General features: G+C 40.5%; 1 protein-coding gene and 1 non-coding gene across 2 annotated transcripts in view; one reads left to right on the plus strand and one right to left on the minus strand.

The window, feature by feature from the left end:
- The window catches only part of LRRIQ1 (leucine rich repeats and IQ motif containing 1), a 98,301-nt gene that overhangs the window by 62,974 nt on the left and 8,562 nt on the right, over window positions 1-26,765 (minus strand). The window contains exons 7-14 of the mRNA XM_075274542.1: window positions 24,263-24,878; window positions 23,628-24,166; window positions 14,524-14,676; window positions 12,659-12,809; window positions 10,173-10,366; window positions 6,756-6,883; window positions 5,675-5,748; window positions 3,734-3,827 (exon numbers count right to left, since the gene is read on the minus strand). Of these exons, the coding sequence (XP_075130643.1) occupies window positions 3,734-3,827; window positions 5,675-5,748; window positions 6,756-6,883; window positions 10,173-10,366; window positions 12,659-12,809; window positions 14,524-14,676; window positions 23,628-24,166; window positions 24,263-24,878 (1,949 nt within the window). The remainder of the gene's footprint in view (window positions 1-3,733; window positions 3,828-5,674; window positions 5,749-6,755; window positions 6,884-10,172; window positions 10,367-12,658; window positions 12,810-14,523; window positions 14,677-23,627; window positions 24,167-24,262; window positions 24,879-26,765) is intronic.
- LOC142205374 (U6 spliceosomal RNA) lies at window positions 9,810-9,919 on the plus strand. Its single transcript, XR_012716385.1, has one exon. It is a non-coding gene; the product is annotated as a U6 spliceosomal RNA (small nuclear RNA).

Consider the following 26,765-nt stretch of genomic DNA (forward strand, 5'->3'; position numbering starts at 1 on the left):
CTCCATCCCATCAAAATATAGGAACATGACCAAAAACTACACGAGGCAACAATAATTCCATTTACTCAAATAAGCAATTGATCAGTCCCAGTACTAGTATTATAACTTTTGCACTTAAAATATCAGGAGTACAGTAGACCGAAAATGTCATCTCCCTTCATCACTGCTATCTGTAACCCTTCACATGCGTGCAATGTCATAGTGTCGGTCATCAACACGTTTTGCTCGAAAGTAACATAAATGTGTTTTAAGTCAAGGAGCCCTGCCTGGACACCGACTATCAGACTGATATCACAGGGGAAAACTGTAGCCATTAGTTTCTAATACAGTGGCAAAGTTTAATCTGGTTGTGGTGCAACCCAGTGATGGGAACTGGAGGAGGAGAGTATTAGCTAGGATTGTTACCGGTGACCCGGACCGACTCCTCCAACCCACCTCCTGAGTTGGGCTAGTGTTGAGGGGGCCTGCAGTGTACCTGATAGAGATGGTAGTTCCCCAAGGCACTTCCAGCTGTAGAAGTTCTGTAGTCTTACTGAGGCAAGTGATGGTGGCTGGAAAGGTCCTTGATGGTGAGCTCAGGAATGGCTCAGGAGACAGTAGTTGAACAAAATGATCTAACTTTATTGAGGTAATGGCAACAAATGCGGTTTCCAGATGGGTGTAGCAGTGAAATTGGAGTTCCACTATAAAAGAGTACTGAGCCTGCTAATGGTTCTCAGAGCAAGGAGATGCCCAGTAACAGATGTTAAATCCAGTGCCTGATACCTCTACTCCCGCAACACCATACTCCTGCTTCTCCTACCAAAGTATAGGGACTGTAAATGAGTAAGTCCCAATGGCACTCAGTCTATCTGTGTAATGCAGGGTCCAGGCTGAGTGGTTCTGACCACCTCAACTTCTCCTCCAAACTGTTCTCCTCTCTGTAGGCTGACAGCGTACTCTTTCTCTTTCTCAAGGCTGCAGCAAAGATGATACTGGGCAAAGGCTCTAAACCTGTAAAGACCACTTTCCTCACTAGAGACTGTAACATACTCTCTCAGTAGATTAATTTGTCTCTTTGCCTTACCCAAGCCAATTGTTGGTTCGGCAGGATCGAGCTCTCCATAAGAAAGGGGTGTATCAGACCCAAGGGGGAAACAAACAAGGAAACTGCAGAACTATATATAAATATATACACACAGTGGCACAAATAAAATAAAATAATGCAAACAATTTTAGCAGTGTCCACTGGGATGTTTCAAAAGTGCCACTGCAAGAAGTGCTCATTGTAAATGCTCTGAAACATAAGAAGGTCCTTAGCAGATGCACCGCATGTATGATATTGATATGCCTCACATAGAGCAAGCACACACGTCTACCAGTGATTCCAATGAAGCGGGTGTTATTGTCAACCACACACACAGCAGATTTGGGTTCTGGTAATTTACAGGGCTACAAAAAGATGAATTAAATGCTGGAGGCTGCTACGATATTAATATGAGAAACTTTCCCTATCCTCTTTATTCCTTATTTTACTTAGGATACTGATCCCTTCTCAACTTGGAACCTTAAAATGATCTTTTGTTCTTCATCCTTGTATTTCTGCAACCTGCAACTCTGAGGTCAGTCTGCTTTCTCATCCATTATTGTATTTCTTTAAGGGGGTTATGAAGATTATCATTGTATTCCCTGTACTGGTTAAGCTTTATTACTAATATACACCTTAGGCCCCTGGAGCACCATTTATTATATTTGCTGAGGACAGCCGGGGGGTCAGAACTTTTGTTACTCTGGCTCCCTTGCTGATGCTCTAACTTTCTGTTACATGACCAATTCCACTCTACTCAATGGAGCTGCTGCCCAAGTAGGGGGGTAGAGAGATTGAGGATACAAAGGCAGAGGACATGTGGAAAGCCAATTACATCATCACTGGAGTGCCAGACCTGGAGACTGAATAAAAAACCCTTCCCTGTCCTAAACTAATGTTTTCAAACTGGAAAACTCCTTTAAATACGAGTCTGGCCTTTAGAACTACAGCTGAATTATTTCATTGAATACGTAAGTGAAATATTTTAAATCATAGACCAATTACCATGGAAAACTTACCAGGTATGTACTGTAACCATGAATTCTGGTCATTAAGTTTAAAACATATACAATCGATAGATAGAAGGATTATTTCTACACTTCTACTTTAAAGTTAATAGCAGACTAAAGCATCTTTATTAGAGATGAGCTAGTAGTATTCGATCAAGTAGGTATTCAATAGAATACTACAGTATTCGAAATAGTCGTACTCAATCAAATACTACTTGCTGCCCCAGTAAAAATTAGATTCAGAACCAGCGTTGATTGGCCAAATGCTATACAATGTATAGCATGCTCTAATGTTAAATATGCAGTCTATATTGTGGTCCGATCTTAGACTCCGCCTCGTCAAAGTCGAGCCTCCTGCAGAACCAACGTTGATTGGCTGAATGCTATACACTGTATAGCATTCAGCCAATCAACGTGGTTCTGCAGGAGGGATGCTGGGGATTGCTACTCAAAGGTACTATCCTGCGGGTCTATCATTCTCCCCGCGCCGTGTGCTACGCCTTCCACTTTGCTTTTACTCATCCTGCTGAACCAGCATTGATTGGCTGAATGCTGTACACTGTATAGCATTCGGCCAATCAACACTGGTTCTGCAGGAGGCTCGACTTTGACAAGGCGGAGTCTAAGATCGGACCACAATGAAGACTGCTCTAATGTTAAATATGCAGTCTCCATTGTGGTCCGATCTTAGACTCCGCCTCGTCAAAGACGAGCCTCCTGCAGAACCAGCATTGATTGGCCAGAAAACAAGTGTCCCCATAATAATAATGTGTCCCCATAATCATACAGATGTACTGTACATAGTTAATGGTGTGTCAGCAGGCGCGGGGTACTGCTTTTGCTTTTACTCGATAGTTTCCGGTGCTGAGTGCCCAAGTACCGCACTCTCCTTCGCTCCTCCTCAACACTCTCCTCCTGCTACTTGTGGACTTGGTGACTCCTATTTGTCGAATAGTGGTTTCCCCTGAAATGAGCATTTTATTCCCATAGACTATAATGGGATTCAATATTTGATCGAGTAGTCGAATATTGAGGACTACTCGAATCGAATATTCGAATCTCGAGTATTTAACTACTCGCTCATCTCTAATCTTTATACTTCAGTACCCTTTTGGCATTATCTAAATGTCTATTTTGAAATCAACTGAGAAAACAAGAAGCAAATTAGTAGTAAAAGGAGGAAATAACAGCAAAATAATAAGTTAAAATATTAAGAAATTAAAGGATATCACAATCTACCACAATGGTACCATCTGCTGGTGACTAGAATTATTACAAGCAAGTAAAAATTCCAGCTTTTGAAGCTCAAGTGAAAGGAAATGATTATGGGGACATCTGCTGTTTAAGTAAGAGGTACTGGAAATGCTGATACAAACGCTGATCTGGTGCCTCCTGCTGGTCCAATTGTGAAATGCATAAATGCACCTTATTTCATTAACTGACCATTATTAATAGAACTAATATTAAGTATATTCTTCATGTATAAGAATAATTGTTATCTCCCTAAATTGTTATATAAACAGTGTCAAATACTTTAACACTAACAGCAAGACACACACTGCAATGGAAAATCACATGAGGTTCTTATCATTTGGCAAAAACCGGATCGGGGATATTGATTAATAATATTATCTATTAGCATTATCCAATAGCTCACCTCCAGTTATGTTCTTGCAGAAAAGGATTCTTGCTAGTGGATAGCTTTCTCAAATTCATACACCCTTCCAGCTTAATGGACAACGTCTCTAAATCTTGAATAATGCAAAATTTAAATTAATATCATAACCGTCTATATATATATATATATATATATATATATATATATATATATATACATATGTACACTGTCTACCAATAAGTATTTGGCCACCTGTGATAGAATAGTAAAACAACATTTATCCATATACAATAGTTGGTAGGCCCCGGCAGATACTTCCTTACGGATGGTATTGATGGACACAATACTCCCAGATGCCTGCTGAAACTCCTGGTGTATGTGAGCTATCAGTTGGGTGCGGTTTCTCTGGCCAGCACTCATCGGTCTCTATCCCACAGTTTCGGGGTCTGCCAACTCGGAGCACGTTCCATTCACCTTCCACTTCGTAATCACATAGGCCACTGTCGATTTTGACTAATTCAGTTTGCTTTCTATATCCCTTAACCACTTCAGTACCGGGCCAGTTTGTGGTCCAGGACCAGACACATTTTAGGTTTATTTTGTATGTGCAGTTTAGAAGGCTGTAACATTTTTCCTGTATGTCTCAGTCAACTAATTTTTGTGACTTTTTCGGGGACACATAGGGCTTTATTTTTATGTTGTTTTTATTTTTGAATGTTTTTTTTAAAAAAATTATATCTGGGAAAATATAAACATAATAGGAGGGAAATTGTGTCTGGTGTTCACTTTTCTTTCTTTTTATTTAATAACACAAAATGCCACTGAAAAACTTTATAAAATAGTCTTTCCTTTCTGTTATAGTAATTTTTATTTTGTATGGTTTTGTCAGGGGTGGAGCTATAACCTTTAATAACAGCATTTTATTGGCGTATTGTTTTACTTATTTTTTAAATTATTTAATTTACATTTTTTTTAAAACTTTTTATTAATTTTTTTATATATTTTTTTCAGATGGTGTCCCCATAATGTCATGAGACCTTTGGGGACATCTGATGACTTTTTACTTTGTTAGGGAGGCTGATTTCCCCTATAACTGGGGCTGGTACATTTAGTCCCAGTTGCAGGAGGAATACAACCTCCTGCACGCTGTATACACAGTATACAGAGCTGATCTGGGTCCTGTAGGACCCAGCAGCTCTTGTAAGACACTGAGCCCGGCGGATCACATGACTGCCGGGTCAGAGGGCGGCTGCTCATTGAGCGCTGTATACACAGCAATCGAGAAGGCAAGGGAGGTAATAAACCTTCCCTGCCTTCTCTGGGAGCTCCGGCTAAAGTTACAGCTCCCAATACAGCTAAAGTTACGGCTCCCAGTATCAGCAGCTGCACGATCTCGTGCAGCTGCTGTGTTCTGACAGGATGTACCAGCACGTCCTGTCAGGACAAGGCAACCACTATCTGGACGTATAAAGTCTCTGGGCGGCCCGGAAATGGTTAAGGATCGATCATTTTTGTGGTACCCCACAATTACCCTTTTCTCAACATTGGACAACTCTGCACTTCGTAGCATCTTGCATGCGACTAATGCCACTGCACTAATGCCAATGCTGCTTCCTATTTAATGGCGGAAGGCATGACGTACATCACGACTGCAGAGATCTTCATTTGTATGGGTGTCCAAATACTTATTGGTAGACAGTATATAGCATATATGTAAGTTAGAGCAGTTCACTAGTTTCATCCTGCAGCACTGAGGTTCTCAGTATAAATACAGACAGGGAATGATATCCAAGTAGATATGTATGCTCTCGCTGTACTTCCACGAGCCCATTCCGGTTTCTCCACACTGAAAATGACAATATGTGAAGATAGTGTCACTGGTGTGTGTCAGTCGGAGCACATTGCTGTGGAATGCTCTGGCACTACTTCAAGAATAGGAATCTAATACATGAAACACCACATAATGCTTCCTTGACATACCTGATAAGCAGTTGCTACTTAGGTTCAATTCTTCAAGTGAGATAAAGGTATTAAATGGAGCAAGTTGAGTTATGCTGCAATACACAGAAAATATACATGGCAATGGAATTGTGCTCAAAGTAAAGGGAATACAATTCAGTAAGTAATAACGTAAAACTCTGTCTCATTAAAACTACTGGAACAACAAAAAATCTTTAGAAACGTTCCTCATAGGCCGGGTTCAAACGGAGTATTCTGGCTCGTCATTTGGTACGTAGACGCCGCGGGAGGTTTTCCGAGCCGTATACGCTCCCATTGTTTTCAATGGGAGCGGTACCGTACACAAGCGCTATTTTGCAGCCGTGATTTTGCAGCGTCTACGTACCAAATGACGAGCCAGAATACTCCGTGTGAACCCGGCCATAGACTGTAAAAGCTCTTGCGAGCAGGGCCCTCAGTCCCATTGTGTGAAGTAACTATTTCTTTGTTAGGAATCTTTTTGTCTGTATTTGAACCCCACAAATTGTACAGTGCTGCAGAATATGTTGGCGCTATATACATAAAATTTATTATTATTAACAGTATAATATTACCCACTACAGTCTTCCCCTGAATAATGCTGCCGTAGCTGTATACTGTGCAGAACAATTGCACCACTATTTCATTGTGGTTTCAAGTGGTTGCTATATCCTCCACGGTCAGATGGTGAAGAGCGCTGCATGACATGGAAAAACAGTGGCTGGGCCTCAGTACTCATTTATTCCAAGGATCAGTGGGAGTCCCAGATGTCAGACCTCTACTGATCACAAAGTGATGGTATACGCCAGCGATATTATCATATCAGGCACTTATCCTATATCCACATATAGTGTCTGTTTACAGGAGTACGACTGCTGAGACCCCAGTGATCAGGCAAACAAAGGCTCAAAAGCTCCCCTGTCTGGATGTGAATGGAACAGAGGTGGGCATGTGTGACCATCAAACATTTTTCAAATAATGTTTTTTTCTATTTTTATACACCCAGTTATTTTAAACTCTATAACATACAATAAGAATATTTCCAAGTATCTGTCACTAACAGGAAATACAGTGTAATTTTTACCTGTTTTGTGATACTGAAAAAACTTGCAATAAAGGTAACCAATATGAGGACAAGTCTGTCAGCGTTGTCAAGTTATTGTCATCCAGATTTAGCTCTCTCACTAGGACATGGCTATCCAGTTTAGGAATCTAGAAACAAGCGAAAAAATATATTTTTCCGTGTTAAATGCATGTAAATTCTATGTCCACCCTGCAACCACTTTTTTTGGCAATAAGTCATAACCAAAGATGTCGTATTATTTTGTCAATACAGATCCTGTGAAAACGTATGTGTTTACATGGTATCAGACAACAAACAAGCCCTTTGCAGGCTGATCTTCCAGATATACGCTCTTCTATCTGTCCCCTAGATAAAGTTGGTAATAGATGACAGCACGTTCAAACACAAGCCCTGGTCCTCGCTCTCCACATTGTGCGAATATTGCCCCAATATCTGGCCCTTAGAAGATTCTAAAATTAGGTAACTACAACCTCAGGCGGGTCAACACATGACAGATTATACCACGTCAGTGTCTATTTAACAAGATACTAGAACCAAATGCAGAAGCAGCGTGTAATAAATGAAGGACTCCCTTACTGCTTCCATAGGGATTAAGAGGGTAAGTAATGGCCAAGTATTGTAAATCAAATGCCCCTGACCATGAACTCACCTGTACACCAACCATTGTGTAGTCAAATGTGCGGCCATCTATCCAACAGCTAAAGGTTTGCCCACAAGTTTTGGATCCTGAAGCACTATTAATTTGTTCAGAGGTCTTTTCAGACCCTAGAGTAAATAATAATAATCTAGAATATAATAATACACAAGTATCGAGGAACATCGATCAGCAGATCTTAGGTTCCAGCACTATTATGAGACCGTAAAAATATACAAAAAAGTAAACTAAAGTATTAAAACTAAATAAAAAGTTTTAAAAAATTTAGAATTTAAAAAACACATAATGTAAACAAAGTTGCCAAACACAATAGATATCCCCATGTACATAAAAATCCATACTATCCAAAAAATATTTTTTTATGTAGATTGTGAGCCCCACATAGAGCTCACAATGTACATTTTTCCCTATCAGTATGTCTTTAGAATATGGGATGGAAATCAATGCAAACACGGGGAGAACATACAAACTCCTTGCAGATGTTTTTTTTTTCCCTTGGTGGGATTTGAACACCAGGACTCCAGCACTGCAAGGCTGCAGTGCTAACCACTGAGCCACTGTGTGGCCCTCTAAAAAAATATTTTTTGACCCATACAGTGGACACACAAAAAAAAATACCGCAAATTAATGTATTTTGGTCACCTCACCTACCCCCAAAACAGCAATAAAAGTGATCAAAAAATACATACCAAAAATTGATACCAATAAAATGTACAACTTGTCCAGGCTCAAAAAGTGCCTACACATAGGTCTGAACAAAACAGTAAAAGGTATAGATGCCAAAATATAGTGACCAGAGGCAAATAGTTTATTTTTGAAAAATGGTGTTTTATTTAATAAAAGCAGCAAAACACAATAAAACCGATATCAACATGGTAACGCTGTAAGCATAATGATCCCTCAGAAAAAAAATGTGATATAATTTTGAATGCAGACTGAATGCCGTAAGAAAAAAAAAAAAAAACGTAAAAAAATAAATGATAGAACTGTAGTTTTTTTCACATGGACCCCCTCAAAACATTAATAAAACCTAATCAAAAGATTATGTTCCCCAAAATGCTGCCAACTGAAAGTACAACTTGTTACGCAAAGAATATGCCCTTGTGTAGTCATCAACGGAAAAATAAATAAGTTATGAATTTTCGGAGGCGGAGATGGAAAATATGAATGCCCAACAAATGCCGAAACTTAGAAAATACCAAAAATATTTATGACCTCCAAAGCTGGAAAAATAATCAGGTTCACTGTTTTTCACTATATTACCTCCAAATAAATTTGAATTAAAAGTGATCAAAATGACGCAAATGACTTTTTTCTAATTACTTCCCATTCTGTATTTTCCCATCCTGCGAGTACATCATGGCAGCACTATCAAGTACAATGTGTCCCAAAGCAACAAATAATCCCTCATATGACTCAGGGAATGGAAAATTAACGTTATGGCTTTTGGAAGGTAGGGAGGAAAAATGCAAACCAAAAATGACCGCGGCGGGAAGGGCCTAAACATAATATTTCAATTAGAAACATAGAAGATTGATGACAAAAAAAGACAATGTATTCATCTATAATAGAATAAAATACACATTTAAGAAATAAAAAACAAGTGAAGGTGTATTATGCTCTCAGGAAAATCAAATTATACGAACGAACTTTTAGTGACTACGGTTTTTGGGGGCTATCTGCTCCCTTCATCGCCTCAATCCTGAAAATACACATATAAACCAAATTATATAATACCTTTATACAACAAACTGTGAAGGTTAAAAAGGAGGGAGTAAAAAATGAATCCAGTTTTGCAATGTGTGCACATATAGCAATGTATCTGGTAGAAGCCTCATAACGCGATAAATAAGTACAATCAAAATACCATCAAATACAATAAATAGATAAAAAACTATCAACTAATACATCCAGATACGTCAGTCCATTAGAAGGAATAGCTAAGCTATAGACCGCTGTACTAAAATAGCTACCAGGTAACAGTAACAGGAAGAATTTGTCCCACAAAAATAAACCCTCATATGACTCTTTGAACGGAAAAATCAAAAGGTTCTGGTTTTTAGAAGACAGGGAGTCAAAGACATAGAAGATCAACGGCAGACTATTTAGTCCATCTTAACTCCTTTGTAACCATAACAGGGTTATCTCTCCCTTTGACATTATATAATTGAATACACATAAGATTTATTCATGTATAACAGAAAAAATAGAATTTACTGCAGCATTTCCTGACAATGTTCTATTTTTACAAGGTTCATAGTGGCTGCAGAAATAAAACATCTTCATTTTTCTGGAACAACCATACAAACTGGAAATATAACAGGTATATAATAATGTAAATAATATGCAAATGTAAGATTTAAAGAAGTTACCGAGGATCAACAAAAAAATGGGAAATTGTGCTCGCTTTGGCAGCACATGTACTAAAAATCGGAACGGTACAGAGAAGATTAGCATGGCCCCTATGCAAGGATGACACAAACGCATTCGTGAGGCGTTCCATAAAAAACAAACAAAAAAACCCCAGGAAATTGTGCCGTCATTCCAGCGCCACCTCTATAGGGCCTGGTGTCTGTAACTGTGCTGCAGGAATGTTGCCAAACTGACACATGTGACCACTGCAACCGCTGAATGGCCTTTGATAATTTCATATATTATTATTAATTATAATTATTCTTTGCCTCAATTTTTCTTCATCTGAGGACCGCTGCTTTACAGGACACATCATTTAGATTCCATGTCATGCATTTATAATGTTTTACCTCTGACATGTTGTTCCCTTGTAACTTTAGAATCTGCAGGAGGCCACAATTCTGAATTCCCTCAAGCTCAGTAAGGTAATTGTAGGAACAGTCCAAATATGTCAGTAGAGGTGCTGTTTCCAGACCCTTAGTGGATATCAGTTGGTTATGATCCAAGACTAGCCGATGAAGATTTCTCAGGGACCCTAATCCAGCTAAAAAAAAAAAAAAAAAAAAAAAAAATGAAAATGAATCGGTAGTATTTGCTTAAAAGGCGATATAAATGTACATTATATAGCTATAATACATGCCAAAGGAAAAAGCTTCTGTCAAGGAATAATGTACCTCTAGCTCAATGGCATACCAATGCATAGAGGCAGGGTAGGCAATTGCTATGGAGCCCGTGGAGACAGGGGGTCTGCAGACTCCTCCACAACACTTTGATCTCTTTTGATGCCTAGAAGTCTAAGTATCAAAAATCCTTCCCCTCCTTCTCAATTTACTGTGATTCATGATAAGTCCGTAAGACATGCCCCCCAGGCTACCAGGAGATCTTTAACCTTTTAAAGGGAGTCTATCATTTGAAAAACTCATTTTCAACTAAAGGTACATTGGAATAGCCTTTATTTCTTTGACTCTACCCACTGTTTCTTCAAAATTCACTTTCTTCTGGTATGCTAATAAGGATCATGGAGCTTCAGGGGCTTTTCCCCCAGCACCGCCGCGTCATACATGTCCACCGCTCCTTTCATACTTGTGCTCCGTCCCCTCCTCTATTCCAGAACTTGTGCCTTGCACAGGCCTCAGACGCTTCTGACGTTGTACCTATCTAAAATCTTGGGCATGTGCAACTGGCTCTGCCACTCTGGGTTCGGGCAGAGCCGACTGCACATGCCCAAGTGGCCATTTTGTGGTGGTCTGCTACATGAGCGTATTGCACTTGTATGCTCAGTTCTCCAGAGAACTACACAGGCGCAGTATAATTGTGTAGCAGACCACCATAAAATGGCCGCTCAGGAGGTGCTTGGAGCACTGGGGGAATGTCCCCGAGTGCTCATTGATCATCATTACCTCATTATTATACCAGAAGAAACCGAATTTTGACGAAATAGCAGGGAGAATGAAAGAAGTAAAGGTAGGAGTAGAATAGCCATTTTCAAAGTGCCTTTAGTTGAAAATTAGTTCTTCAAATGATAGACTCCCTTTAATGACATAAAAGTAGAATTACATAGGTGTAGTCACATAAGGGACATGGTGGACATAACTTTTGATACTGGATTTACACTATTCTGTCAGTCAGCTGGACTAGTTGACTTTAAACAGAAGTAAGCATACGGCTGTTGTAATTGTTGCTAAAACTTTTATTTCTTTTTCTTTTCTACTCTTCAAACACATTTACTTGAAAATGCAAAAATGTATTATAAGTCACCGTACAGTTTGGTGATCTGTGGGATAGACTTATAGTTACTAGAAGATCATCTGCTTAACTGGAGAATCTCTATGTATTCATGGGTTTGTATATACAGTCAGTCACCTTCTTTCCCTCTGCCTCCTTTTGCCTTACTCGGTCAATCTCTACTCTGTGTAATCTGAATCCTTGAGAAGCTCTGATTCTCTCAGACACAGATTCTGAACAGTTACTTACAATACAATGCACAGATACACAGATACATGGGTACAGACGTATCAAATAAGTGGAGAAAGAGGCATTTTGCTTCCTTAAATGTAGCATGTCACAGAGAATACAGTCTACCGTAATTTGCAGGCAGCAAATCACTGTCCATTCAGGGCTTAGGAGTCCAGTGGGATGTCCTAAGCAATGATTGACAGATAGTACTGTATGCGTACAGATATGGGGAAGGGTATCAGTGACTGAGCAGGACTACCCATGTGACAAGGAGGTATTTAAAGAGTACTTTTCATGTCCTCGGGCACATGTGGTTTAATACACTGCTAGAAAGCTGACAGTGGGCTTTCACGTTCTGTGCCTCCGGTGAAGAGCTATTGGTGCCGGTACTGTAGCTCTTCACTGTCAGAAGGGCGTTTCTGATAGTCTGTCAGGAACGCCCCTCCTCATAGTAGTGTCTATTGCGCTGTATTGTGAGAGGGGGCGTTGCTTACTGCCCAGCCATGACTCTGAGCGGTGAGGAACACCCCCCCAATACCAGTCTATGGACAAGTACTGTCAGGACTAGGGGAGGCATTCCTCACCGCTCAGCGTCATCGCCTCCTGAATTCAGCGCACTGTCAGCTTTCTAGAGGTGTATTACACCGCATGTGCCCGAGGCCGTGAAAGGTCCTCTTTAAAAGAATAAAATAGAAGCTATACAGAATCTTTTATATCCCACACTGGTTGCGTTTTTCCTGCTATTGAATGCGCTGTCAATAGACGGCACAGCATTTACCTTTAACAAGATATCTTATATAGCTAATCTTCATATGTTCTATTGATTTATTGAAAAAAAGGATTTTTTTGGAAACAATTTGCAAAAATATAAATAAATTACCAATTCTGGTTATTAAGTTGAATGATAATTCCAAATTCATAAGGTTTTCGCAGTCTTCTAGTCCGTGGATTGATGTGATTTGATTCTTATTCAATAGAAGCACACTTAGGTTCTTCAAACCTTCACAATTTATTACGCTGATGCAATTTTCCTGTTGAAAAGGTTTCAATGAGGAGTAACAAATGATGTTAGTATAGTAAAACTTGATATAGCCTTTGATCACAACTGTATAGAATGTGCTACACTGTGACTTTTTAAAAGTTTTCAAAAAACACATCCCTTTTTTTCTGCAGAGTTTTTTAGAGTGTTTTCGCAGAGTTCTTCACTGCAGACTTTCTGCCCTTATTTTACCTATATGGTAAACGCCAGCACTTCCGTAGGTAGAATTAACATGCTGCAATTTTTTTTTTAAAAAAGCAGGTTATTGTCTGCTGATTTTTTTTCTGCAATGTGTAGGTGGGATTAGCCAGAATCCCATTCCTTTGCAGGTACTGTGAAACACAGCATTTTTGCCATGGCTAGGTTTTTCGTGACGTGATGCTTCAGCCTTCAGTCACAATTCTGGGAATATGGTATTGAACTCCACTTCCTCCTCTAAGGCAGTGACATCATATCCAGTGTTCACATGACCATGTTACCCCTCGTTCACATCTGCGTTCGGTAATCCATTTGGGGAATCCACATGGGGAGCCCCCCAAATGTTATACCAAACGCATTTGCAAGCGGTGTGCAGTAAAAGCACACGGACCCCATAGACTATAATGGAGTCCGTGTGCTCACTGTGCGGTGTCCGCACAGAACATACAGACAGAAAAGTACTTTATGATCTACTTTCACATCCGCATGATTCGTGTGGGCAGCATGCAGAGAGCACACGGACCCCATTATAGTCTATGGGGTCCGTGTGCATTCACTGCACACCGCTTGCCAATGCGTTTGGTATTCCGTTCGGGGGGGGGGGGGGGTTCCCATGCGGACTCCCCAAATGGATTACCAAACACAGATGAGAACGAGGGGTCACAACTCCATTTCATTCTATTGAATGGAGATGAGCTGCAATACTTCGCACAGCCACTATACAATGAGCTGTGCTTGGTACATAGTGAAGAAGCCACAGAAATCAACACCACAGTCTTGGGCAACCCTTTAAGTATTAATCACAGCCATGGCCATATATCACATTTCTTCTAAGCCACATTCCCAGGGTACGTGTTTGGTGGGATACTTCTACTGTAGGCAGCTTGGCTGCCTCTGCGCATGCCTGAAACATGGAGGGAACAGCGTGACTTTTAACCCTTCAGATACTAGAACAAATCATCTTATAGGTTTCTTAGACCCCTCTCAGTGTGACATTGAGGGAGATAGGAAACTTCGTAAAAGTAACCAGAGTGGGGAAGGTAATATGCAACAGAGGCAAATAACAAATCGCAACAAAAAAAAACACATGTAAAAATAATAATAAATCTTTATTAAAAATACTGACAAAGGACAATAACACCAAAGAAAGACAAAGGGAAGGACAAGAAAAGGTCCTATAAAGTACCAGAATGGCAATAAGGATGGATGATACAAGTCAGAATGTGTATATAACATGCAGATGAATAAAGTGTTAATGGATAAGTATGCAGGATACCCCATGTAATGACAATTTTAGAAGTATCATGTCCATAAAAAGTCAACCAAAGGACCAGCACAGGCCCATATAGGATACTAATACCGTAGTAGACAACAAAGTATAACTACCAAGGATATCCAAATATTACAAACTGCATAAAATAGAAGTAATTGTAATTATATACTATATATTATTATTTTTACATGTAATTTTTTGTTATGTCTTTGAAAACAGAAGGGTTAAAAAGTACCTGAACATCTATGTATTGCAATGCTTTGCAGTTACTCAGTCCGTCAAGTGCACTTAATCCACAGCGTCTCATAGACAGAAATTTCAGTTTTACACATTTTGACAATGTTGAAAGACTGCAGCCTGGCAAGTCATGGAGAGTCACCGTTGTAACCTGAAAATGAACCAAAAAATAAGATCCTGTTTAAGCAGTTTTACAAAGACTGTACAAAATATATAACTGGGAGAAAGCATTACAATGGCATGGATGGCATTCATTGTTAAAATTTCGCTAAAATGTATCCGTCCAAGACATAAAGTAAAAAGAAGAAAACCTCAAAAACTGAGTAACGGTAAGAGTCAATAAGTAATGTTAATGAAGTTATACACTTTCTGCGAGAGTCCAACGCTCAGGAGTTCCGCAGATCAACTGCTCCGAGACAGCGAAGTTACTAGTAACGTTCACATGCTGAGAGCCACACTGCTCATTTGCCATACAAACTGTACTTTGTGGCTTTAGGTACTGCAGCACTGCACCATTGTAGACTATGTTTTTTTTTTTATTCTACCACCCCCCCCGGGCTCCACGGATTGAACCAACTCCTGGAAAGCTCTCTGAGGCTAAGGCCCCACATAGCGAGAGCCATAGCTCAATAAGCAGCCAACGCATGACAGTTCTTCTTGCAGTACTTTTCAGATAAAGTCCTCAGCATTTTCCTCTGTAGACTTTCTGCTTACATTTTTTTTATAATGTAGATTGTAGATTTACATTTTTTTCCCTATCAGTATGTCTTAGTACAAGGGGAGGAAATCCACGCAAATACGGGGAAAACATACAAACTCCTTGCTGATGTTGTTCCTGGCGGGATTCGAACTCAGGACTCCAGCATTGCAAGGCTGCAGTACTAACCAATGTGCCACCGTGTTGCCTGACTTTCTCCTTACATTATGCCTATAGGGAAAGCATCAGAATTTTCGCAGGAATAATTGACACGCTGTGATTTCCAAAACCGCATTGGATTTGGAAATCGCAGCATATCCACTGCACATACTTTTCTGTAATGTGCCAATGGGATTCACTTACTTAACAGAGGCCCAAGCTGCTTGAAAAGTCTGGTGAATGGGCAGCATGGCAGCTCAGTGGTTAACATTGCAGTGTTGGAGTCCTGGGTTCGAATCCAACCAAGGACAACATCTGCAAGGAGTTTGTATGTTCTCTCCGTGTTTGTGTGTTTTTGTCAAGTGTATCAGGTAAAATGGTCTAAAACTAGATGTAAATGTTGTCTTGGAGCATTTAGCCAAGACAAGAGGGTATGCAAATTCTGTTTTAGCTTCTTGCCATAAGCTATAGGCTTGTATATGATGCAACCTTGACTAGAATGGGAGTAATTCCAACAAAAGTGTTTGTTCAGAGACCTGCCAGTACAACACTTCTCTGTAAGGTATTTTAACTGCGGCACATCTTTGTAATACATAAAGTCTATGTTTTATACCTCTAACCTCTGACAATTGAACTCTTCTATAGCAAACGCTTCCCCCGGACCTTAGTTGCATATTATGCGATTCACAAAGCAGTTCTGTCCTCCAGGTATTTTTAATCAAAAAGAAGTTTCCTTGTGCGTCTTACTTCTAAGTTCAATTCAAAAATGCTATAAATTCAAGAAGATATTAATATTTTTTTCAAGCATCAATACGATATTGCCAGTTAAAGTGTCATATGGCACAGCAAACGTGGATAAGCTTGTTTAGAGAGATTCCGGCCATGATCATTTTCTTCAAATGAAGGAACATAACCACACACATCATGACATATTGGAATCATTTCTTTTATTACTGAAGCTGAAAGCCGTGTCTGTTTTTCTACACAACATAAAAAGATTCTCCTTTGATATGTAAAACTGAAGCTTATATGCTATGGAAAATCTTCTAATGAAACTCGACACATGGAAAAGCACTGACAGGATGTTTTTTTTTTTTTTTTTTAATTAAATATATATAAGTATTGAGAAAAATGATTTGTAGTATTTTTTTCAAAACCATATTACACCCAGTAACCAATGCTTTATGTAAGTGCATGGTGCAAAGAGCCGTCATTCAACATTAGGATAGATATCCAACATCTGCCTTTTTAGTTATATGATCATCAGAGTTGATGGGTTAAAGTTATGGCTTGGTGGATTTAGATTTTACAGTCTTTATTGTTTTCTACTCCAAAAAACGCAAACATTTGGTGAATGACAATAAAGTCAGTGAGACGTGAAACATACCACCATCATGGGATGCTGCTAGGAAACAATATGTTCATGGGTTGCATTATCATTACTATTATTATCATTATCTTGGTTCACAAAATGGCTAAAGACTTTCATTAAGACTAAACCATAGCCATAAAAGGATCCATGTTTGGAAAATCCGAAACTGATACTTGGATTTCAACTATGGATATACCAGATAGCCTTAAAGGGAGTGTGTCATAAGAACCCAGCATATGAAACTAGTCCCAAAGATAAATGGGTTAGAGTCGTGATGGATAACCTATGACACACATGTCAGAGGTGACACGCTGAGACGGTTTTGTTGACATGCAGCAAGCTGACAGCATCCAGAGGTGGGGCAACTCCCCTGCTTCCTGCATTGAGCACGGCGCAAACGGCGGCCATCTTACCTGCATTAGTGAAGGCTGTTAGTTGTTAGGCAGTAAAACCAGAGCTCCCACCCCCACTAAATTTATTACAAACTTGCACCCAGACCGCTGGGAACACTAGAACTGTGCACCATAGTTGCCAGGTCAGCGACAGATAGCTGGACCAAGGTCCATTCCAGTATTTACAGGGGGATAGAAGAGTCATCTCAGGCGTGTGTTCTCCTTACACCCGGCCATTATCTTAAAGCAGCTACCAAAATCTCACCCTGCTGCCACTGTACCCAACCACAACTACCACTGGGCAATACTGGGGACAGAGAACAGAGAATAAAGAGGAGTGTCACTACGCATATGAAATTTGGAGTGCTTGCAACCAAATATTGGACACTTTTAACACCCTGAAAAATCTAGCAATGGCTTTACTCTCAATTTTTTCCTGTACATACTTTTGTGATACCTTATTCTCAGTGTTAAATAATATTAAAACAACCGATAGATTAAGTTAGTAGTGCTTGCTTGGGCTTGAAGTGTAGGAAATACCAACCTTCAATTGAAGATTCAGCAACAAAAAAAAAAATCACTAAGCGGTAAGGTAAAGAATTTTTGTTTTATTAATAAATATAGTACATATATTAAAAATATAACTTTTTGTTATTAGAGATAAAAATATCACAAAATTATAGATTTTTTTAGTAATGACAGGTAAATTTTGACACACCAAGTTTAAAAACTTGGCCATCACTGGGTTAGAGTCACCTGAATCAGTGTTTTTCCCTTGTGAATCGGTGCCTCTGTTGCTGAGATGTTGCTGCTTTTGTCAATATGTAAATAAGCTCCTTGAAGCAACCAGGACATTGCTGCTTACCTCTTAGGAGAAATGGCACAACCCACATTGTTCAAAAGAGCTAATTTGCATATTGACATAAACACAACAATATCTTAGTAACAGAAGCATTGATTCACAAGGAGAAAACAGTATTTGATTAAGGTGACCCTACGGCTATGTGTAAATCTCTGCTTGCTCTCTATTTGGGGTTCCCATCCCCGAATCTGCTTGAAAAATGCGAGAGAGGAAAGTCCTGCAAGCAGAAAAATGGTGAACCCCATTATGGTCTATGTGGTCCACAGGTTTCCGCTTTTGAAGTGGAGTGAGTTTCCATATTTTGTGTCTTGAAGTGGACCCGAAAAATGGAGTCCAGAATGCAGGTGTGAACCTAGAATATCCTATCTGCGGGGCTGTGTTAATTTGCTAACAGATTCCTATTAATACAGCAAACAATTTAATAATGCCAACAGTATCACAGTTACCATCGTTCTCTATTCTGTCCATATCCTGTATCTCGCTGCTGTCAACATTGTGAGAAAATTCCAAGGAGCTTATCTGTTGACGACTTTCTTACAAATCTCACATTAGGTATAGAGTACACAACATTTATAACCGGATTTATATCCTCTGGATCCAGATACAGTTGATAATTATAAGCGTAGGGAAATCCATCGCAGTCACAAATCTCTTAGCTAATTCTCACCGGACCTAGTAGTAAAACCAGGATGTGGGGTGGGGAGACAATGGGTATAAATGGCACCACAAAAGAAAGGGAGAGACACCATAAATGCCCCTGCCTTTACTCTGCAGATCTTGTGCATTAGATTAGGTCCTTAACCCCTTCCCGCCGATGGCATTTTTTGATTTTCGTTTTTCGTTTTTGACTCCCCTCCTTCTAAACCCCATAACTTTTTTATTTCTCCGCTCCCAGAGTCATATGAGGTCTTAATTTTTGCGGGACAATTTTTTCTTCATGATGCCACCATTAATTATTCTATATAATGTACTGGGAAGCAGGAAAAAAATTCAGAATGGGGTGGATTTGAAGAAAAAATGCATTTCTGCGACTTTCTTACGGGCTTTGGTTTTACGGCGTTCACTGTGCAGCCAAAATGACATGTCCCCTATATTCTGTGTTTCAGTACAGTTCCAGGGATACCAAATTTATATGGTTTTATTTACATTTTGACCCCTAAAAAAAATTCCAAAACGGTGTTAAAACGGCCGTAACTTTTTTATACATAGGTGTACGGGGATGCATAGGGCGTCTTTTTTTGTGGGGCCAGGTGTACTTTTTAGCTCTACCATTTTCGGGAAATGTTATTGCTTTGATCACTTTTTATTCAAATTTTTATCAGAATTAAAACAGTGAAAAAACGGCGGTTTGGCACTTTTGACTATTTTTCCTGCTACGGCGTTTACCGAACAGGAAAAATATTTTTATAGATTTGTAGAGCGGGCGATTTCGGACGCGGGAATACCTAAGGGCTCGTTCACATCTGCGGCCCGGTCTCCGTACTTAGGTTTCCGTTTCCTGCCTAAAACACAGGCAGGAGACGGAAACCTGCAGGAGACTTTCTCACCCATTCATTTGAATGGGTGAGAAAGCTGTCCGGCCGTGCGCGGCAGTGAGCGTTTTGCGCTCTCCGCCGCGAAACCGGGTTTTATAATCCGGACACAGAGTCGGACATGCAGTACTCTGTGTCCGGATAAAAAAATCCGGTTTCGCGGCGGAGAGCCTAAAACGCTCACCGCCGCACACGGCCGGACCCGGTCTATGGTTTCCGTCTTCTGGCATGCAGAAGACGGAAACCATAGAACGGAGACCCCAAACGCAGGTGTGAACCCAGCGTAACATGTATATGTTTCACAGTTTTTAACTACTTTTATATTTGTTCTAGGGAAAGGGGGGTGATTTGAACTTTTAATACTTTTTATATTTTTTTATATTTTTTTAACTTTTTTTTATTTATTTCTTTTGCATTTATTAGACCCCCTAGGGGTGTTGAACCCCAGGGGGTCTGATCACTAATGCAATGCATTACAATGCTAATGCATTGCAAAAAAGCATCATCTCTTTTGCAGGCTGTATACACCAGCCTGCAAAAGAGAGAATTTGCAGACCGGCTGGGAGCCTTTAACAAGGCTCCCGGCTGTCATGGCAACGTGACGTCGGCCCTGGAGCATGCTCCAGGAGCCGGCGATCCCTGCCAAAATGGCGCCTCCGGCGCCTTTGACAGCAGCGCCGGAGGTGTTAATGCCTCCGATCGGTCTGGGGACCGATCGGAGGCATTAGAGCCGGTTGTCTACTGCTTAAAGCAGTAGACACCCGGCGGCTATGACGGCCGCCCGGCTCCCGGGCTGTCGCCATAGTTACAGACCCGACACGCGCCGTACTATTACGGCGCATGTCGGGAAGCTGTTAAAGAGGACCTTTCATGACCTCCACCATCTCTATACATATTGTAAGGTGGGTGGTCCTGGGCTAGAGCAGACAGAAGGGGACCGCCCATGAGGAGCAGAATTGTGCTGAAAATGACAGGAATGTTTGTTCAGGAATGCGGGGGGCTAGAGAAGAAATTCCAACTGCGACAGAATCAGTAGAGCAGCGCCTATTGATGGATGCATAAAGTTGGAAGTTGGTGGAGGTTGTGAAATGTCCTCTTGAGGACATTTATAGAACAAGGAATAGTGTGAGGTTCTGGAGATGCTTTTAAAGTGGAAATTTGTATCTTTAAATATCTATAAATTTGTATCAGTATTTAAGGGGTCTGTATTTGTTTGGAACGTCTGCATTTATTCTGGAGCACAAAAAATGAAATCATAAATCAAATAAGGAATAGATGGCTGGTTGATAAGACCCGTGTCCCTATGAGCACAGGAGCAGAAAGTGATGACATAGGACCACAGGCTCAGAAGTTCACACAAGGCTGATAACTCGGCACAGGAATAAAGTATTGATTTTTAAAGATTCTGAAGGGGCACTTATATAAATCTTTCAGGAGCTGAAAGGCAGCTTCAGTTTTATGGCAGGTAGATCTAGGTTTACAGTGAGATTAGAAAGCATAAGATACTTATGTAATCTCACCTGTCACATTGTTTTGGAACAAAACTCATTTCACTGCTGAAACACACACATCACTGTAAGGGCACAGGGCACAGAACTGGAAACAATTTTGCAGAGTCATCTGAACAAGGACTAAAGTGCCAATTGGTACTTTTACAATGTGTCTCCATATGTGTTTTTAATATATTATGTACCTAAATTATACACACTTAGGATATTACTTGCTGCAAAACCACAAAACTTTCAATTTCCTGTGCTTTCTATTTTGTAGAACAAAGTATAAAAACATGTTCTGGACATTACGGTCTATAATTATTTTCAGGCTAAATCAGTAAACATTTACTATTTCATCTAAGCAAATACACTGTGTAATAAATACAGTGCAGTCACTATGGCCGGCAAGAGTGGAAACACTACCAGCATGTCATAACTACATGCATATGTGGCATGCAATGAAGGAAAACCATGACAAAAAGGATATCGGAAACTGCAGCCACTTCTGTTCCCCTCCTGAACATACAGGACATACTCTTAAAGGCAAGTTTTAGGAAACAAATTTCAAATGAATGTATTCCATGTCCAAGTGTAGTGAAACCAACTTCTAACCATTTCTCTTATAATATTACTTGAATTGTAAACCATGGAATATATAAATAAGCTTTTTTTTAACTTAAAAACAATTAATTTTTGGCTGAAAATTATTTTTGCAATTGGGTTTTATAAAAACACCTTAACCACTTGGCTTCAAAGCGTCTCCGTGTATAGCAAGCTGCAGAAAACCGTTCACTAGCAAATTCACAGAATTGTCTCCCTGATCACTCCAGCTCAGTGACTTTTGCTCTTTCTTTCCTGTCCTGAACAATCATCTAAGCCAGTGATTCCCAAAGTGGTCCAGGTGGACCCCCAGGGGTCTCAGCCGTGCAAATTTCCATTGTTAGATCTAATCTTCACACTTTTTGATGAGTTTTGGGAATATGGTAGAAATGTAGCAGCAGGGGGTCCATTGAAACTAGTAAAATTTTGATAGTGGTCTACGAGAAAATAAAGTTTGGGAACCTCTGGTCTAAGCAAATCGATGATCAGACCTCAATAAAACATACTGAAGCAAACTGTCTAAGGCCAGGTTCACACGGGTTTTTTTTGGTCAGGATTTTGAATCCGGCTCAAAAAACTGTCTCCCATTGAAATCAATGGGAGCCGGTCATTTCCTTTTTCCATAAGTAGTTTGTTCCCACTCGTGGAAAAAAAGAAGCGGTATGCCCTTTCTTGAGGCGGATTCCGCAGCTGATTCAACCACAGATGTCCGTCTCACGAAACTCCCTCCCAACTAGGCTCATTCATTTGGGCCTAATCTGGAGTGGAATCCCGCAACTGGATGCCAGTCAATGCACGGGCATCCAGTCGTGGCTAGCCATTTTTTGGACCGGATTCTAAGGCGGCCACCAGCTCAAAATCCGGCCAAAGAAACTCCCGTGTGAACCTGACCTAAGGCTGAGGCCACACGTTGCGGAAACGCAGCTTTCTTTGTAGCAGATTTCACTGTACTTTTTCAGCCAAAGCCAAGAATGGCTGCAAAAGGAATGGGAATTATCTAGGAAGCTCTTATACTTCTGCCTTCTGCTCAATCCTCTCCTGGCTTTAGCTAAAAAAGAGCATAGCAAAATCTGCAACAAAAAAAGCTGCATTCCCTCAACATGGGGCCTCAGCCTCTTGCTTCCTTTAAAATTAAAGTTGACCTTTAAGTAGAGCTTGAAATATGTCAAGTCAGGACCCCCCAACATAATAACTGTGCAGAGAAAATGTGAGTCACCCTACCTGGAATGGAGCTTCGCAATGATGACATGAGGGGGCTTGGAAACCAAGCTGTCAGAAAACCTGTCTGATAGATTTGCGAGTCGGCAGGTTGCTATGTATTGTAATATACAGAAACCACTGAATCCAAACTGCTGAATAGCAGTAAAAAATTCCCCACATGTATCTGTAGCCTTTACTTATTATGTATTTAACGGTCTGAATAGAAATTCTTCAGTCCCACTATAATCCTAGTTAGGGCTCATTCGCACGGGCACCAAGGGGGGTGGTTTATGGCGCGTAATCCACATCATAATCCGCCCCCTCACAATGGTGGTCTATGTAGACAGCCAGGCTACTTTTTTCCGTGAGTGGCATCCTGCCGCTTACGGAAAAAAGAAGTGAGCTGCCCTTTCTTCAGGTGGCTTCTGTGGCTAAATGAGCCACGACATCGACCTGGCGGCAGCAACCTCCAGTCGGCCCATTCATTTGAGCCTACTCCGGAGGGGGAAGCTGCGACTGTCGGAAGCCACGACAGTCGTGGCAGTCGGGTTTTGCCAAAATCGCCCCCCCCCGTGTGAACTTAGCCTTATACTAACATTTTTGATCTGTAAAAGTGCCAGCATATTGGATTTAAGATGCATTATATGCCACACTTGGTATTTGGAAAATATGAAGAGTACTAGTGAAGTCATATAAATTAAATATTGTTTTACTTCAAAAATAACATTTCAGGACTACCCAACCCCCAAAATTTGTCAGTACACATTCTGTACTAAAGTGAAAAGCATACGCTACCTGTTCCAAGTGCTGCCATGGAGTGTTATGCAGAATGAGAGCCTCCTTTAGTGGAGGTAGCTGTCTTGCTGCGGAGCTTTTCCTTTGCCTTATCTTTTTAACCACAACGTTTTGGTGTTCTCTCATAATCTTGGACCAAGGTTTGCAGTTTTTCATCCATGCTAGCCTCTTCTCCTCAGCTTGATCCAACAGAACCCCACAATTTTGGGCTACAGGAGAACGTGCAGTCTGACACTGTGAACTTCCTGCAACCTTGCTCATGTCTTGTTCTTCTATCTGGTTTCCAATAGATTGTGCATTATGGGTGAGCTCCTTAGTACAAGTAACTGGCAGTCCAGTAAGTGGAGAAGAAGGCCTTTCACTAGCCATACCCGGCTGTCGATCCTTAGGACATACTTTTACCAATGATGAATTATCAGTGTCTGTTTCCGAGGTTCTGGTGACTTCTTCAGGTTGTATGTCAGATGAAATTATCACATTTGTGTTTCTTTTATTGCCAGTTTCCCTCATTTTCACATCTATTTCTTGTTGGTGCTTGTCTTCCCTTTCCTCTAAGATCTTTGCAGATTCCTCTACAGGTTCCATGTCACATATACTCTTCACATTTCTAAGACTGCTATCTTTGTTACTTATACTGTCTATTTCTGGTTGGTGCTTTTCTTGGTATGTCTGTTTCCCTTCTAGCCTCTTCTCAGTTTTTTCGGCTTTTTCCTGGGTAACATTCAGCTTATCTTTTGGTTGACCCTCTTCATGTGGGCTTCCAATCTGAGAAGAATACGTGGGACTGTTGATTTCTTGTTTTCTCCTTTCTTCCAGCTTCAAGAGTTTGGCTTTCTCAAGTCTTATTTTCTCCTCATTCTTCTTCTTCTCATACTCCTTCTGCCGCATTTCCTGTTCCAAAATCTCTTTCCTCTTTGCTTCTTCCATTCTATTTTTTGCAATTTCTTCATTTTGTTTCTTTTCTTCATCTTTTCGTCTTTTCTCTTCCAGTTTCATCTTGATTTTCTCCTCCAGCTCTTTCTTTTCCATATCCATTTTATGTTGTAGTTCTTTCTTTCTTTTCAGGTCCTCTTTTTTCTGCTTTTTTATAGGTGCGTACATCTTGTATACCTGGTGTGCTCTAAAGGCTGCCTGAATTATAACAGCTGATTTGTGTTGCAGTTCTTCCAGCCGTTTTTTAGCCTCCGCTTTTTGTTCTTCAAAGGCTTGTCTTTCATGTATTAAATCTGCTTCAATTTTGTTAATTTGACTCTGAGAGAAAAAAAATAGCAAAAAATATTCAAGATGAGCTAAAGCATAACCAACATTTACTTGTACACATACAAACACAAGCTGTACTCTATACATAGCAGACATCAATACTATATTGCTTAGCTTACAGTATTATGTTCTTATACGCGTAAACACAAAGACCAACACATGCAAAAGATTTGCCTGTCCATGTGTGTTGGGACAATTTCTTCAGCACGGGGGGAACTGAAGAGTAATTTTAGAACTAGTTACTTCCATTTTAAAGTTTTGTTCATTATGAACAAGATGTGTTAGAGATGTTATCCTAAGGGGGAAGATTCTGGAGAATGTTACGCTGCAACCACTGAAACCAGTGGGCAATAATACAGGTATTCCTGCTCTTTGTCCTTAGTAAGACTTAGAAAACAAGTTTTAATGAGAGTCTACCCCCGCCAAAACAGGGTTTATACCTGGGTCGACTCCATGTTTTGGTTTTGGCTCAATGGACCTCCTTTCAGTCATGGTAAGAGGCACGATTGATCAAATGTGAGTGCTGGGATTCATAAAGAACATCACATCTGATTTTTCTGCTTGGACTTTACCTTCAGTTTAAAGCAATAACAAACAAGACAGAAGAAAGCTTCCATTTAGTTTTTAACATTGCAGCGAAAGGTGGTGGCTGTAAATGGTGGGTTCACTGTCTGTATATCTCAGTCTGTCAGAACAAACAACTAAAAAGTGTGAAGCTAGCCTTACTCATACAGTACTGTAAGAATGGATGTATACATCAATACAATTATCATACATATAAAGCATTTGCTATAATAACAATACACTTAAACCTTTAACATAAAAGCACAGTTTAAGGTTCTGTTCACACCTGCATTGTGGTTTTTGATATAAATGCAATTTTTTTTTTACTATATAATATTTTGAGGTATCCAGATTACATATGGGCTATGTAGTTCACACGGTGCAAAATGGTCAGGATTTTGACTGGGAATCTGCGTCAAAATCCTGCCGCCTCCCATTGAAACCAATGGAGCTGGTCATTTCCTTTTTCCGTGAGCAGTTTGCGCAGAAGAAAGAAGCGAGCTGCCCTTTCTTCAGACGGATTCCGCGGCTGATTACGCCACAGCGTTCATCTCTCGACACCACCATCCAGACTAGGCCCATTCATTTGGGCCTAATCTGGAGCGGAAAGCCACGGCGGGAAGCCAGTGCACTGCACCGGCATCCCATCGCGGCAGCCACGACGTAATGTGTTCATGCGGAACCCCAAGTGAACTAGCCCTTACAATTCTGCCTTGTGTTTTGGGATCCTATTTCTTTCCATATGCTTGTGTAAATATTTTGTATTGCTTTTATGATTTAATAAAGACGATACATGGTTTTGTAACTTTATTCTCCTGTGTTTTAATTTGTGGTGAGTTGTATTAGGGAGCGTTCACACTACCGTCGGTGTCCGACATGTAGTGTCCGCTCCTAGTGTCCGCTCAAAATCTGTCACGGACACTAGGAGCGGACACTAGATGTGTCCGTGACACCTGTCATTCACTTTAATGGGCATCGGGTGCGTTCTTTTGCACTCCGTGCCTGTCCTTCACTGTCCGCTTGTAAAGATGTCCGACTTCTCAAGCGGACAGAAGAACCCTGCATGCAGGGTTTTTCTGTCCGCTTGAGAAGTCGGACATCTTCTCTTGCGGACAGGGAAGGACGGGCACGGAGTGCAAAAGAACGCACCCGATGCCCATTAAAGTGAATGACAGGTGTCACGGACACATCTAGTGTCCGCTCCTAGTGTCCGTGACAGATTTTGAGCGGACACTAGGAGCGGACACTACATGTCGGACACCGACGGTAGTGTGAACGCCCCCTTAGATTGATATATGTGAGTTTACTACAGGG

Source organism: Leptodactylus fuscus, chromosome 5 (assembly GCF_031893055.1).
Source record: "Leptodactylus fuscus isolate aLepFus1 chromosome 5, aLepFus1.hap2, whole genome shotgun sequence".
NCBI lineage: Eukaryota > Metazoa > Chordata > Amphibia > Anura > Leptodactylidae > Leptodactylus > Leptodactylus fuscus.